The sequence below is a fragment of the Misgurnus anguillicaudatus genome, unplaced genomic scaffold, assembly GCF_027580225.2.
Source record: "Misgurnus anguillicaudatus unplaced genomic scaffold, ASM2758022v2 HiC_scaffold_28, whole genome shotgun sequence".
Taxonomy (NCBI): Eukaryota; Metazoa; Chordata; class Actinopteri; order Cypriniformes; family Cobitidae; genus Misgurnus; species Misgurnus anguillicaudatus.
In genome coordinates, this window is record NW_027395278.1 from 8,575,001 (window position 1) to 8,591,563 (window position 16,563).

General features: G+C 35.6%; 1 protein-coding gene and 1 pseudogene across 1 annotated transcript in view; both read right to left on the reverse strand.

Moving 5' to 3' along the window:
- Positions 1-1,354, reverse strand: part of LOC141362571 (E3 SUMO-protein ligase KIAA1586-like) — a 3,002-nt pseudogene extending 1,648 nt beyond the window's left edge.
- Positions 1,355-2,593: 1,239 nt separating this feature from the next.
- The window catches only part of LOC129416908 (CAP-Gly domain-containing linker protein 4), a 127,663-nt gene continuing 113,693 nt past the window's right edge, over positions 2,594-16,563 (reverse strand). Inside the window, exons 14-15 of the mRNA XM_073864882.1 lie at positions 13,270-13,345; positions 2,594-11,339 (exon numbers count right to left, since the gene is read on the reverse strand). Coding sequence (XP_073720983.1) covers positions 10,946-11,339; positions 13,270-13,345 — 470 coding nt within the window. The 3' untranslated portion in view covers positions 2,594-10,945. The remainder of the gene's footprint in view (positions 11,340-13,269; positions 13,346-16,563) is intronic.

Consider the following 16,563-nt stretch of genomic DNA (forward strand, 5'->3'; position numbering starts at 1 on the left):
GCATTTTTTATGATTTTCACAAAAGTTAGTGTTTTAGAAATTGTGTAAAAGCACCACCTAGTGGATAATAGCGGAATATGGATTGCCCTAAAACTCGTATTTGGCAGGAAAGTGTTTTCTTTTGAATATTTACTCGTCAATAGCGGGGAAAGAGCTAACATTAACTGATTGTTTCAACAACATTTAAGAGCAGAAATAATTATAACAATAAGACTTAACTCTCAAAAAAAGTCAGTGATGGGTTTTTTTTCCTTCCCTTGTCCATATCTAAAAATGCAAGTGGTAATATATTATTTTCGCATTGTTGTTACCGTGAGTGTATTTGGGAAAAGAATCACATCAGCAGTCACTGAAAATACATTATTAATTATAATTAACTGCAAGCATTGATGGAAGGGCCCTCCAACACATGCCACCGCCATCCCATGGCATAAGAACAACAGGGAACAGTAGTAAACATGCATTTAAAGCAACACTATGTAGTTTCCATGTAAAAATGACTTACAGCCCCCCCATGTGGTTGAAAAGAGCAACAGTGCCTGGTATCAGACACTCTTCTGCAGGCAGGGGGAGGGGCGGGCTGTGTGCTCTACCCTCCACCGCCACTTTCAGAGTGTGCTTGTAGCAGCTAGGAGGCTTGCTCAGGTTGTAGCAGCAGTACAATTTGTCCAGTTAAAAGTTGATCTATCACTGAAATAATTTTAGAGACATTATTTAAAGGTAAAAAAGCTACATAGTGTTGCTTTAAGCACATAAACAGAGGTAAACTTTTTAAAAGTCTAATATAATGCGTCACATTTCCTGTTGCTAAACACAAATGACAGTGAGCTAACGTGTGTAAAATAGCATGAAAGAAAGACTTCTTGTATATCGAAATTATATAAATATCCTAATAACTTTTCAGTTACAACACAAACGCTTAGTCAGTATTGGTAAATTCGGTACAACGTCATAAATCAATAAAGAATTCCATCTTACCATCAACGAGGTGAAAATCATCCACGCAGAGACAGCTATTGACTCGTCTGTCGATTCCTCCAGAAAACAGTGTGGGGCACACTTGAGTGTTTACATTTATTTCAGACAGAAATCTTTTGGATTCGTTTATTTCAAAATAAGGGACAAATAACAAATAGTATCGCTTTGTGGCAGCTTACAACGAGAATTTTAAATTAATGTAGTATTTTAATTTTAATAAAACCAGGGGACCCCCCTAATTTATATTTTTGTGCTTTATGGGGGGTCCCTAAAGGCTCATAGGAGGTCCGGGACCCCCCCAGACCCCCTTCAATTCGAACACTGATGTTGTCTAATGAAATTAGAAAAATGTATTAAAACACATTTTATATTGCTTTAAATGGTCTTTAAATGCGTATGTTTGTATCCATTGACTTGATATAAATTGTTATAAAATAAAATGTATTGTAATGGATTGATATCAATTGAAGTCAAATTTTTTGTTGTCATGACTTTTGTGTCAAATGAAAATATTTTTTTAGTGTAAGAATTTATATGTGTTCCTAACACAATGCGTGTAGCCAAGAACAGCACATAATGTGTAAATATTACACATGTTTACACATCTTTGTGTTAACCTTCCAGACACATTTACTGTGTTAAAATCATTAACACAGTAATTGTGTAAACATTACACATGTTTACACATCTTTGTGTTAACCTTCCAGACACATTTACTGTGTTAAAATCATTAACACAGTAAATGTGTAAAAAATAGCACAACCCGCGTTGTCCCAGAAGTCACCCATGGATGTGTCAGAATTTAACACGGTTTGTGTCCATTTTAACACATCCTTTCTAAGAGTGTACACTGTAAAAAATCCAATTAATGAAACGTTGGACGGGCAAAAATATATAAGTTAAACCAATTTTCTTGTTTGAGCTAGTTGAGAAGACATATTATTTTAAGTCTAGATAAATTTGTGTTTAAAACATTAAATGAATGGTTATTTTCAAATCCAGTCAACATTCAGAATGGCTAGTGTTGACTGAACTAATTAAGACAAATCTGGTCAATATGTGGACTTATGACAGCTATGTTTCCTGACAACAAAATGCTCATAATATTACTGTTATTTGGTCACAAAATTTAATTGTAAGAGTTGTTCAGGCGTGAATGTATGTGCTTTAAGTTTAAATATGTGGTTGTTTAATAAAGATAGCGTCTATTTAAAATGTGCTCGGACACTTTCAGACAGAGAAGAGCCACAGAAGAGCTCCAGAAAATCACCGGCGCTTAAGCGCTCACACCCCGCCCAGCGCAGCCTCGCCTCGGCAAGTGCATCAGAAATCGACTGCTGGCTCTGATATCTCTGTGGCGTTTAAACGTGATTTAATTCATTTTAATTTCTCATACTTAATAATGAAAGGGTTATGTTTTAAATCATATTTTAGGATTGCACTTAATTAATATCGCTGTTGAGTGATGTTTCATATCTTTTACATTTGTTATAACCGGACTGCATGCGAATTTGAACTTCAGAGCTGAAGGAGCGGGTGGAGAAATAGTCCCAATATCATAACAATCTTAAATAAAACTTCTAAATATACCCGTGTGTGTACCCGTGTGCGCGCGCGCGCGCGCGCGTGTGTGTATGTACAGTATGTGCGTGTGTATTGAATTTAAAATGTCTTAACTCGGAAGGATCTCAATCACAGGTCATTTCATCTGAGATCAATCGGCAACGTAACAGCCGGAATCACTCACTCAAGTTCACGTCAGTGTTTGTAAATAAATGTTAATTTTAGACTATATTAATTGGCAAAGACCCAAATACTCAACGTTTTTGTAAAGATATAAGTTATATAAAGGTGTGTTATGTTATGTGTCCGAGTTAAAGTGGAGCTATTTTTAGTTAAGATAGCCTGGATATAGGGTTGGTTTACCGGACAGGGTTTAAGGCAAGGCAAGTTTATTTGTATAGCACATTTCATACACAGAGGTCATTCAAAGTGCTTTACATAGAAATGAGAAAACAATATATAAAAGAGAAAAAAGAAAATGTAAAAATAATAGATATACAATAAAATCACAATAAAAACAAAGATACATGAGAATTTAGAATAACAATTAAGGAAAATAAATGTGATTTTAATAAAAACACTTTAAAATGTTAAAAATAATAAAACAGAAGTAAAAGTTATTTGAGTTTAAAGTGCAGTCAGTGTGAAGCAGCACAGTGCTCATTCAGTAAATGCAGAGTTAAACAGATGTGTTTTTAATCTAGATATAAAAGTGTTTACTGTTGAAGCACATCTGATCTCTTCTGGAAGCTGATTCCAGCTACAGGTGGCATAATAACTAAATGCTGACGCACCTTGTTTTGAGTGAACCCTTGGTGTTTCTAACTGACCTGATCCTAATGATCTGAGTAATCTTTTAGGTTTATATACAGTTAGCATATCTGTCATGTATTTGGGTCCTAAGCCATGAAGTGATTTATAAACGAGTAACAATACTTTAAAATCTATTCTAAATGTAACAGGAAGCCAGTGTAAGGACCTGAGGACTGGAGTAATGTGCTCAGATTTTTTGGTTCTGGTCAGAATTCTGGCAGCAGTGTTTTGTATGAGCTGCAGCTGTCTAATGGTCTTTTTGGGGATCCCCGTAAGAAGTCCATTGCAGTAATCCACCCTGCTGGTGATGAAAGCATGAACAAGTTTCTCTAAGTCCCGTCTTGATACAAAACAGCTAATTCTGGCAATATTTCTGAGATGGTAGTAAGCTGATTTGCTTATGGCTTTTACGTGACTACTGAAATTAAGGTCAGACTCTAAAATTACACCAAGATTTCTGACTTTATTTTGTGTCTTTAGACCCCTAGAGTCAAGGTATGTGTTAACTTCGAGAGTTTCATCTTTATTTCCAAATACAAGGACTTCAGTTTTGTCTTTGTTTAACTGGAGGAAGTTTTGACGCATCCAACAGTTAATTTCATCAATGCATTTACATAGAGAGTCAATGGGGCTGTAGTCATTAGGTGACAGGGCTAAGTATATCTGGGTGTCATCTGCATAGCTGTGGTAAGCAATTTGGTTCTTTTTCTTTATTTGACCAAGTGGGAGCATATACAAATTAAACAGAAGCGGTGCAAGAATTGAACCCTGTGGGACTCCACATGTCATGGATGTCCACTCAGATTTATGGTTACCTATGTTCACATAGTAACCTCTTCCTTGTAGGTATGTTTTAAACCATTTGAGGACCATCCCAGAGAGCCCTACCCAGTTTTCCAGTCTATGTAAGAGTATGGTGTGATCTACTGTGTCAAAGGCAGCACTAAGATCTAGTAGCACCAGCACTGATATTTTACCTGAATCAGAGTTTAAGCGAATATCATTTATTATCTTTATGAGCACTGTCTCTGTGCTGTGATGCTGACGGAAACCAGATTGAAAATTGTCCAGATGGCCATTTGAGTTTAAGAATTTGTTCAGCTGATTAAAAACAACCTTTTCAATGATCTTGCCTATAAACGGAAGATTTGAGATTGGTCTGAAGTTGCTAAGTATGGTTTTGTCTAGGTTACTCTTTTTAGGAGAGGCTTAACAACTGCTGTTTTTAATGACTCTGGAAAGGTGCCTGTGATCAGAGAGGTATTTACTATTTTTAAGAGGTCAGTTTCTAAGCAGTTAAGTACCTTTTTGAGAAAAGATGTGGGGAGCGTGTCAAGGCTGCTAGTTGATGCTTTAAGATGTTGTACTGTTTCTTCCAAGGTTTTTATATCAATTATGTCAAATTCTGAGAGAATGGCTAATTTCTGAGGTTGTTGCAATGATATCTGACTGATCACACTACAATATGAGGCCGTATTGATCGCCATTCTGATATTACTGATCTTCTCAGAGAAAAAGGTTTAGGACTTCGTCTTAATTATAATTGGGACATTTTTACAAACAAACCTTATAAAATACAATACTGGCGTGCATTTTGAGACAAAACAATAGCACTCATATGTTAAGAGTAGGGGTGGAACAATACATGTATTCGTTTCGAACCGAATCGGTACGGGGGTCACGGTTCGGTGCATGAATTTAAACGGAGAATACACGGTATGAAAATAAAAAAAACTTGCGTGCAAAATAATTAATGTAATGCGGAACTACTGTTAGATACGCGGGTTCTTTATGGACAGCTAATCTGTTGCCCCGCTTTAGCTCTGAAGCTCTGATTGGCGCCAATGCAGCCGAGCTCCGCCTATGTATGCGCTCTATCAGAGCCCGTCTACATTCTCTGGCACTCTGCATTTTTTTGTCACGTCGACGCCGGTCCAGTCAGTGAATGAGCAGCCGACAGCGAGTATGGCAAGTGGTGGTGTTCCACAAGAGTTAGACGTTCCGCCAGCCTCTTTAAGATCGCAAGTTTGGCAAAGCTTCAGTTTTCCAGTCAGTTACAATAGTACAGGCGAGAGAGTGGTGGAAAAGACGAGGACTTTGCGTCGGCGTTGTTCAGCAGTTGTTAGGTATGTGAGTGGAAATACATCTAATCAGGACTCTCAAGTCTCACGCATTCACCTTGACAAACACGCATTTCAGTCAGTTCAAACGCCACACTTTGTATTTCTCACGCTGAGAAGTAGGAGATAAATTGTCCTGCTATATACAACAGGCATACGCAGGGCAGTTCTGTCGAGTTCGGCTGCTTTCAGTTTTTTAAGCGTGCTCAACTTTACGCAGCGCCATCAGCGTCAGAGTACCGCAAGAAATCTTGCGGAGGAGGCTGATTTCAAATCGCTCTCGCGTTACTCTGACGTCATCCACTTGTTGTTCTTGCAGCCCCTCGTGAAGTCGTACACCTATTAATTCATCCTACAAACCTATTTTTTTGTTCTTTAGTACATTAATATGAAATAAGGCCAAAATGTAATTTTAAAATGTATTTAGGTAACACTTGTAATACATTTGAACCCATATTTGTATGAAAGATAAGTACAAGATTACTTAAAGAGGTATACATTTTTGAAATACGAGATAGTATGTTAAATGCATTTCAGTTCATATTCATGACATCTGAAAATAACACTGATAAGGACACCTATGTTTTTAAGATTAGCTTAAGTACTAAAAAAAAATGCCTTCTTCATTTTTGTTTTGCTTTTCCCTCCACTGTATCGAAAGTGAATCGAACCGTGGCGCCTGAACTGAGGTACGAACCGAACCGGGACTTCTGTGTACCGTTCCACCCCCAGTTAAGAGATGTCAGTATTTTAGTAAGTGATAAGCCCTGTCCCAGAAAACCGCCCTATAGTGGTTAATTCAATTACGTGTGATGTCTGAGGGAAAATTGGCAATTTTAGGGAACAAAGTCTTTCACCGTCAAGCTTTATTATATTAAACATGTATTTATGTACAGTATGTGTGTGTACTTATATTCCTCTGTTTATCAAACCAGAACGGTGATGATGTGGAGAGGCAGCAGACCAGAGGGATACATGGCGAAAGAAGTTTTCCTAAATGGCCCTGCAGATGTTCTGACTGACTTTGGAGTGCTTTTTGGACTGTTTTATGCCCTCTATAAAGAAGACTTAATTCTGTATGTTCAGTCTGTATGATAAGTGAATAAAGCTTTTGTTTTTATGTGACTGAAGTTAATTATGTTAACAACACCAGCATAAATGATTTGATAAATAATTTAAAAAAGTTTATTAAAAATTCCCAAATAAAAAATATTAATTGAACTAACACATAAAACATTAAGTAAAAACTTAAAGATTCAACTGATTAAAACATTTTAGTTGAATGAACTATAAAGCTAGTTGAGCAAACATACTTTTTTATATTTGAGTCAAGTTTGGGCCAACTAAAAAACAACAATCCAGGTAACACTTTGGAGTCAGAAAATGAGTGAACGTAAAATTTCTGTGGAACTAGTTACTAAAAAAAATTAATTGAGCCAACAATTTATTTTTTACAGTGTAGGCCGCTGCATGCGCATGCTTGTGGAGAAATCTCACTTCAAAGAAATCACCTGGCAACCCTGGTAGTATATATCGCTTTAATGATTACAAGGTGGTTAAAAGATGAATGGACGGATAACCTCATGAGCAGGGTAGAATAATTCATTTCAAAGCTTGTCATTTTATTCTTAAGATAAACATTTAAGATGTTCTTAAGTAAATATTTGAGAACAACTTAAATGTTTGAAAATTGCACTAAGTAACATTCTTACCAATTTCTTATAATTTATCTAAAGAAATTTCATATTTTTTGTCTGAATGTTTTCGTGAATCCAGCCCCAGATCAGAAATGACGTAGATAGTGACGTGTGCAAAACTGTTCCAATTATGCTCTTCACAGCTTCGGGCCCTTGCGCACTTACTCTGCTAAGTGCACTTTCAACAAGTGTCCACTTTGAGGAAGACCTTAGAGCTTAATGTGAATATTGGGACAGGGCCAAAATGTCCGACACCCGATAAAGTGCACTATATAGTGGATAGGGAACGGTTTCGGACACCACTCAGGTGTTAGAGGTCAGTCGTGTCCAAGAACAGTTATGTGGATTTCATTGTTTTGTTCAATAACATTAACAGGCAAATAAAGATGTTTTAAAGCATGGATACACTAAACACGATTGAGATTATATATGGTTTATCTGTGTTCTTCACGCTATGTCGAGTATTTTCATAACAATACTGTATATTTATAATGCTATGCTAATCGAGCATAGCCTTTATCATAAATAGCATAAAATAGTTTATTTTCTGTCTCACTTTGTGATCCGAAGCCACATCATAGTTGTTTAAATGATTTTTAATGTTATAAAGTGAGTTTTATTATAAATCCCTTTATTTGTCATGTTTTGATGGTGTGCTAAGCTATCGTACTAGCTGTTCTGTAAACACCCACTGTCATGCACTGGAGATATGAGATATACGTTTTAGGAATAATTTCGACTGCTAAAGTTTTTTTGTAAAAAAGGCATTTTATACTCTACAAAGAAAGCGAATTGAGACTTGATCAAAGAGAGGACGAATTAAAACACTGAACAAAAATTGTGAGCAAATAATCATAATAATAAAAGAATAAATATTTAGACAGACATATGCCAGATTAAGAGTTGGATGCTTATATTTTATGGATCTGTCTAAAACATGGAACAATAGGACAATAAACTTGTAAATCAACAAGATGTAAATAAACAAACATTAGCTTAGCATTTTGTTTTTTTCTAAATAAATTCACATGACATGGATTAAAAAACATTTTATAAAATACAGATTTTAGAGGTATCATCTTCAGATTTGAAACAGAACAGGGACAGAAAGACCTGTGGCTTTATCTGCAGTGCACTTCTAGATTGCTCCATGGGCAGTTTTATAGAAGTATTTCATATAAGTTTTGTGGAGTTATTAAAAACTTAAGATCTTAAATCAAGATAAATTAGAACTTTTTTCATTATGACAGTAACTAATTTTGACTTCTAAATAAACGTCCAAGTATCTGCTTTCAAATAAGACCAAATGAGACACAATTCCACCTTGTTTTTTGAAAACACCCATTAAACATTTACAGTGCTGGAGGAAAATGTCAGTAAACCCATAGACTAATTACTTTAATGAAAGCTAATTTGTGTCAGAAGCTGGCAAACTGGAGTCCAAAATAAAATTAGTGTGGTTTAGTGCAACTTTAATTGATTAAGGGGCGGTTTCCCGGACAGGGATTAGACTAGTCCTAGACTTAAACACTTTTAAAAGCTGTCCAAACTGAAAACAACTTGCTCTGACATATCTTAAAATACATCAGTGCCCTTTGTTTTTCCTCAAAATGCACACAAGTAATGTTTTTAGTAAGGCATGTTTGTTAAAACTAGTTATATTTCCTAATTAAACTAAGGCCTAGTCTTGGATTAAGCTAATCCTGGTCCGGGAAACCACCCCTAAAAGTCACTCAAACATTTTAGAGAATGCTGTCCTTCAGACGCATCAGCTCTTATGAACCAAGATTTCCGATCAAGAGTTGTTGCACTCCATAAGGCTGAAAAGGGATACAAAACAATCTCAAATGTCTATAAATGGAGACAGTTTAATACTGTAGCTACCCTTGCTAGAAGTGGGCACACAGCCAAGATGACTCCTAAGGCACAGCACAAAATTATCAATGAAGTAAAGATGAACCCACAAGTAACAGCTAGAAGCCGCTGCTCTCCCAAAAACCATTTCTGAGAGCCTGAAGTTTGCAAAAGAGCACAACTATGGCCTGATGAAACAATAGTTGAATTGTTCAAGAAAAATACTATGGTGCAAAAAGGGCACAGCTTAACAACATCAAAACATCATCCCAACAGTGAATTATAGTGAATGAACATCATGATTTGGGCATTCTTTGCTGCCTCATGGCCTGGACCACTTGCATTATCGAGGGGAAAATGAATTCCCAAGTTTAACAAAATATCATACAGGATAATGTCAGGGTGGCTGTCCACCCATTGAGCTCAGGAGAAGTTTGTTGATGCAGCAGTACAATGACCTTAAGCATCAAAGTAAATCCACCACAGACTGGCTTAAGAAAAACAAAATGCGCCATTTGGAGTGGCCTAGTCAAACCCCAGACCTTAGCCTGTGGAATGACCTCAAGAGAGTGGCTTACACCAGACATCCTACAAATGTGTCCGAGTTGATCCATTTTTGTAAAGGGAAATGGCAAAAAATTCTTTCTGAACGATGTGCAGGTCTGATTCAGAGCTACTAAAAGCGCTTGTTTAAAGTAATTGCTGCAAAAGTTTGTTCAACAAGCTATTTAATACAAGGGTTCACTTACATTTTCGTCCAGCACAGTGAATGTTTAATGGGTGTTTTAAAAAATGACACAATAAACTAGAATTATTTGTGTGTTGTCAGCTTATGCATATTGTGTTTGTCTATTGTTGTGACCAAGATGAGGATCAGATCACATTTTATGGCAAATCACTGTAGAAAATGAGTATATTCCTAGGGGTTTACATACTTTTTCTTGCCGCTGTATTTTATTCGAAATATTTGACAAACACCATATGCACATTACATTTAATAATTCAAATGTAGACTAATGGTTGACTTAAGAATTTTGTTTAACATTTTCGTATTTAACTATAAGGAAAATAATAGAAAATCGAAATAAAAATACAATTACAAATACACATGAAATGAATGGATCAAATATATAATGTTACCCTTGAGAAGTTGAATAACAATGTTCTTCTCAGAAAAAAAACTTTTTAGGAAAATGACTATAGCAGACTCTTATCATTAACATATAATCATAAATAAAAAATCTATAATATTTATGCAATCAGATATGAAGAGTGTTAAACCTACAACTTACATTATATAAAAACAGTAAATTACAATGTATCCGGTTAATAATTGGTTGCCTTTGAAATTCTAAATCTTGACAAACTCTAGAAGTCATCTACTACATGCACAATAATGTTTCTGATATGGGTTTAATCCAATAACTAATGGTAAATTCAGATGGACTTTGACTTAATAGAGCTGATTTCTCTGCTGGGTAGTATGTCTAACATGCAAAAAAGAAAAGAAAACGTAATTAACCCAGTCAGCAACAACTGCTACATCATCTGTGGAATAATACATTTTAGATTTTTTTTCTCAGATTATGATACTATTAAAGTGCTTACTATTTTATCAAATCTAAAAGGAATGATTGCAGTTTAAGTTTAGTCTTTTCTTTTTAAAGTGCTCAGAAATTGCTACTGTTTACTGTACCCTGTTTGAACTTGCACATCTAGCCAAAACTTTCTCATCAAGAAGATCTGAAATAGAACATTTCGTACACAGTATTTGTTTAGCTGAAACTAACACCAGAAGACAAAAAAAATGAAGTAAACAGTTTATCAGCTATAAAAGTCTGATGCCTAAAGCCGTATTAAATACATATCTTTCAGGTTTGCTAAAGTGTTACAAGAAAACAAACTTAACCTAAAGATGTCTCAGCAGCATTCATCGACCAGCTTAGCTCCATTTATACCACGGTAAGTGACCCTGCTGGGCCTTACCAACACCCCATGGCCAGGCCGACAACTAAAATAGCGTTGATTGCCCACAGATCCATCATTTCTTCCCCTTGGGCTCCGCAGTTCAAGACCCAGCCAGAGGCCGGGGGCAAAGTCAGCTGTGCCAATGTAACGAATGGTACCCATTTCATTAGCACTAATTAGTAAGACCTGCATGCCCAGGTGCAGTTTCAAAGTGCCGTCTGAGCCAGAGGAACTGGTGGTGCCACCCACTCGGTTAGGCACAGACCTAATATTATTGTTTGCCTTTGATATCCCCCAGCCGGCAATGACAATGCTCCAACGTCGCCGCAAGTTACTTGATCGGTTCCTGAGGAGTGGGGCAAGTGAGAAAAGGAACAAAAGACAAAGAGGTTTTGAACTGGACACAAGGCAATACAATAGAATTAACTGAGCTTTATGGGGCAGTTTCCCGGACAAGGTTTAGACTAATCCTGGACTAAAAATAAAAAAAAAGTATTTTAAAAAACAAACCTTACAAAAACAATTCTGGTATGCATATTGAAACAATACAATGGCACTGATATATGTTAAGATATGTCAGAAAAATTTTGTTTTTTTAATTAAGTTAGCTCAAACATGCATTTTAGTCTGGGACCAGGATAAACCCTGTCTGGGAAACTGACCCTATATTTGTTATTTAACCCTATTAAACAAGATGTGTCGACACATTGGACCAAGCTCTATTTATTAAACTGTATCCAGTGCTGGGCAAGCTACTTGGAAAATGTAGTGAGCTAAGCTACCAGTTACTTCACATTAAATTAAGCTTCACTACACTGAAGCTACCCCCCTGGGAAATGTAGCAAGCTAAGCTACATCAATAGCTACTTTTTTATTTTTAACCAGCTTTATTATGTAATTATTTATTCAGTTTCAATTTATCATTTTTGTAATTATAGGCAATACAAGCATAATGTAGGCCTAGGTACTTCACATTTTGGGGCTGTTTGCTGGACTTATCCTACTCCCAGAATAAAATGCATGTTTGAGCTGCCTTTATTCAAAAACACCTGGCCCTGACAAATCTTAACACAAGGGTCTCCAACGTGGGCCCGCAGGCAGCAGGTAGCCTGCACAGAGTCTGTGAGGTGCTCGCCAAAGCACATTATATTAATAGTTTCAATTGTAATATTTATTACATGTTTTTATATTAGCTTGGCTTGATGACATAACACAGTCAGAGGTAGAGTACGAGTCTTCACAGAATGCGAGTGGTAATGTTTTGTATGAATGAAGGCTGCACAACTCAAAAATACGGAAACAAATGAAGTCCTGTGTCGATTCAAATGCACGCTTATTCTCAAATTCAGGACGACTTCAGAAATGTTTGGAAAATTGTAGCTTGTGTGGAAGCTACCTCACTACTTGGTCAAAAAAAGAGCTTAGCTACTGAAAAGCTATTTAATTTAGAAAGAAGCTAAGCTACCGCCAAGCTACTGAAAAATGTAGTTAAACTACTAGCTTCGCTACTTGTAGTGAAGCTACTGCCCAGCACTGACTGTATCTCTTCAACCATTTGCACTATAAAATAATAGGATAGCTACTGGAAGTAGACAACTTGCGCCTTTTGACAATATATGGTTTATTACGGTATTTCTTGCATTCCACCAGGCATCGCTGCTGTTTTCGTGGAGAGTGGAAGGGGCGGATTTGATGTGTGGGCGTGGTTTTTTCATGGGGAAGGGACAATAAAAAGAGTGATACGTGAAACCTTATTGTATGTAGTGTTTTGGACTAATAGTGTACAACCATTATATTAAATGAAAAATGACAAGATACAATAATAAATGTCAAGTTGCTTTCTATTAGTACATTTTTATATCATGAAATGGATTGTTGACATTTACAACAAGCTAATATAAAACTATAGGCTACGCTAATGTTATTCTGTCAGCAAATCACTACTGTTTTCATAGAGAGCGGAAGGGGAGGACTTTAACTGTGAATTACGGAGCGCATTAGGTTAAGAGAGCACCAGATTAAGTGAATGGAGTGAAAATGCCTGGAGAACTGCCGCAAGAAAGCCTCCTAAATGAAAACTGTGTCCATCAGTAACACTAAAAAGGACTTGTATTTATGTACTACCGTATATTTTAAATACAGTATATAAGTCTAAAGTGTTAGATTATTTAGCTCACTATGCATTTTTTACAGTTCTAAATTAAAAAAATGGAAGGACAGGGTAAGACAGGGTAACAACAAAAAATGTTTTGTTTGAAAAATGACATCAAACCCACCTTGTAACTTGACCTTTCCGACTTGGTTCTCTCTGTGTCGCAATAGCTGAGGATGTGCTAAGAGTGCGACGCATTCCTTAATAAATCAAAAACAAACATTTAAAAAAGTAGTTCACCCAAATATGAAGCATAAATTAAATAAAATAGTTGGAAGTGTACATTAATAGCCTACTCCGAAGAGTCTTTAGTTTTATCAGATTTATTAAAGACACATTAGCTTTACTGATTCTTTCCAATAACATACAAAAAAATTTGGAAGGAAGAGTTACTAGCTGCGGGAGGAGTGAGTCACGAGTCAACACTTTACACAACACTGACTGGATAACTGGTGACTTACTACATGATTGTGTTGTTTATATAATATGCACGTACACGCATATTTCCAACATAACACAGAAGTCTTACTACCGCATTCAACTCGTGACCTGGTTGGGACTTTTCAATGAAATACAGCGTTAAACAAACACACACACACAAAACTCCGCTGCTACCCCGAATAAACAAACTATTTCCATTGTCTCCACAATGCTGGCTTTCTTCTCCTCACATCCAAAAACACACTTCTTCTTTCGTGCCATTGTTGAGTCCTGATATAAAACAAAGCTGTCGCGTGAAGTGATGCCTGTAACTTTGTGTCCTTGGTCTTGCTCTTCCGCTGATTGACGTGTTCCATTGCTAATACAAAAGTATATGTTACGCTAATTTTATTGTAACATAGCCTATGTCTGTAGGCTACAGTATGCGTTTTCAGTGGTTTGAAAAGTGGGGGCGAGTTTTTGTTTCATAGTGTCTCTTCTCAAAAGTCATTTATAAAAATGAAATTATCTCAGCCTTTTGTTCCATTTTTTTAAGAAACCTACCCATATTTGAGAGGTGATAAAAATAGAAGAAATTAAGATAGTATAATATTTTTGTTGTTTCAAAGCAGAGGGTCTGTTCATTTGATAAAATGTATGTTTATGTATTTAAAGAAAAACATTTTCTGGAAACCATTAAACTTTTGTGAAAATCATAAAAAATGCTGGAGCTGGCTGACAACTTTTTTAAATACTGTCGAGGAAGAGTCAAGAAAACACAAAAGTAAAAAAATATTCAGTAAAAAATTGTGCATATTAAGATGTATTTGAAAAGAACATGTAAATATGTCCAACTCTACAATTGCTCTTATTGACAATGCATAAGCGCACCCAAGAGACTAAACGTGAGTTCAGGTAAGGAGTAGCATGTTTTATTGTATATTTGTATGATCATAAATAATACTTTCAAATTATTTTAAGATAACATTTAAAGTAGTTTTAATCACCATATTTTAGCAGCGTGATGCATTTACACTGAAGACTACAGCTCTTTGAAGAGGGAGTGATCTCTTGTCACCTTTAATTCACAAATAAACTGGATGCTTAGAAAACACCCAAATATAGATTAGGGCTGTCAATAGATTAAAAAAATTAATCTAGATTAATCGCATGATTTCATGTGTTAACTGTGATTAATCGCAAATTAATCACACATTTTTATCCATTCTAAATTTACCCTAATTTAACACTTTTCAGGTTTTTAATATTCTAATCATATATACATATATAGATGCTTTATGCAAATGTATGTTAACAACAGCCTGTTTACATTTTACCAGAATCACCAGCCATTGTTTTGTATATGAATTTTCCTTTCAGAAGATTTTTCTTTCTCCATTTTTGTTTGCTGCTGCATCATTTGTGACATGTGCTGGCAAATTGAGTCGGAATTAGCAAATTTAAAAAAAAATAGTTGTTCATATTTTGACATTCTCTATTAAAACATAGAACAATGCATGATTTGTTGAAATATAACAAAATATGACAGAACTACACGTGTTTGAAGTTGAAAGAGTCAAATTACCACAAACATTTCCACATCCATACATTAAATTACCACATCAATACCTTAAAATCACTGGTAAAACTAATAGATTTAGCACACACAAAGCAAAAACATCATCAATGTATGTTCAACTTTTTTTCCTTTTGTTTGATTGACATTGAGACAGACTGCTTAAAATCTAAGTGATCTAATATAATGTTACACATCAGATAGTTTTACCCAACAGTTAACCAAACATTTACTTAAAACATAACAGATTATAGAGCCTACCTGCGTGAATTCTTATCAAAACAGATATTTGTAAAACTGTAATTTTGTGTAGATGTCTATATATCCGGGTCGCGCACTCGCGCGTCTGTGTGCACGCGCTTCAGATATCAGTCAGCCAGCGTGAGGGGATCGCTTTTGAGTCTTGTCGCTCTTAATAACTCTTTAACATTAATCAGGTACCGAACTTTATCTCTCTTAATGACTCTTTTAACATCAAGCAAGTCCTGCAGTCTATTTTCTAAGTCATGCATAAAAGCGAAACCAAAATGAATTGAGACGCATTTTTGTATTAGATTAAGCATTAGGAGGACGGTAACGTTACACCTCTCAGACGTATAAATAAAGATCATATCAGATGTCCAACGAGCATTTAGAGCATTGGATTTGGTAGACGATTTGCTTAATGTTCTTATTTCTATGAAAACCTTTTACTTGAGAGAGTCACATTTGTCTGCGTCTCTGTTCATTCAACTATGGGCTGGACCAAGGGTCAAACAAAAATTGCACGTTGCGTTAATCTCCGTTAATAAAATTAGTGGCGTTAAAATGAATTTGCGTTAACGCGTTATTAACGCGTTAATTTTGACAGCCCTAATATATATATATATATATATATATATATATATATATATATATATATATATATATATATATATATATATAGCAGATTTTTCCCAGACCAGAAGTGGGGGTTAAATTCCTACATTTGAAAGTACCAAAAAAAGCTAATTTAAGTAAATCCACAAAAAATAAATACACTTAAAATTATATATTAAAACTAGGGCTGTCAAATTAACATTTTAATGTGTTAACGCAAATTCATTTTAACGGCACTAATATTATTTTAATTTAAAATATCTGATGTGTAACATGATTTTATATTCTTCATTATACAGTAGATCTTAATGGGGACATTTCACAAGACTTTTTAAGATGTCAAATAAATCTTTGGTGTCCCAAGGGTACATGTGAAGTTCTAGCTCAAAATATTATAGAGATAATTTTTATAAAATTGCCACTTTGTAGGTGTGAGCAAAAATGTGCCGCTTTGGGTGTGTGTTTTTAAATGCAAATTAGCTGATATCTGCACTAAATGGCAGTGTCATGGTTGAATAGTGCAGATTAAGGGGCAGTATAATCCCCTTCTGACATTACAGGGGG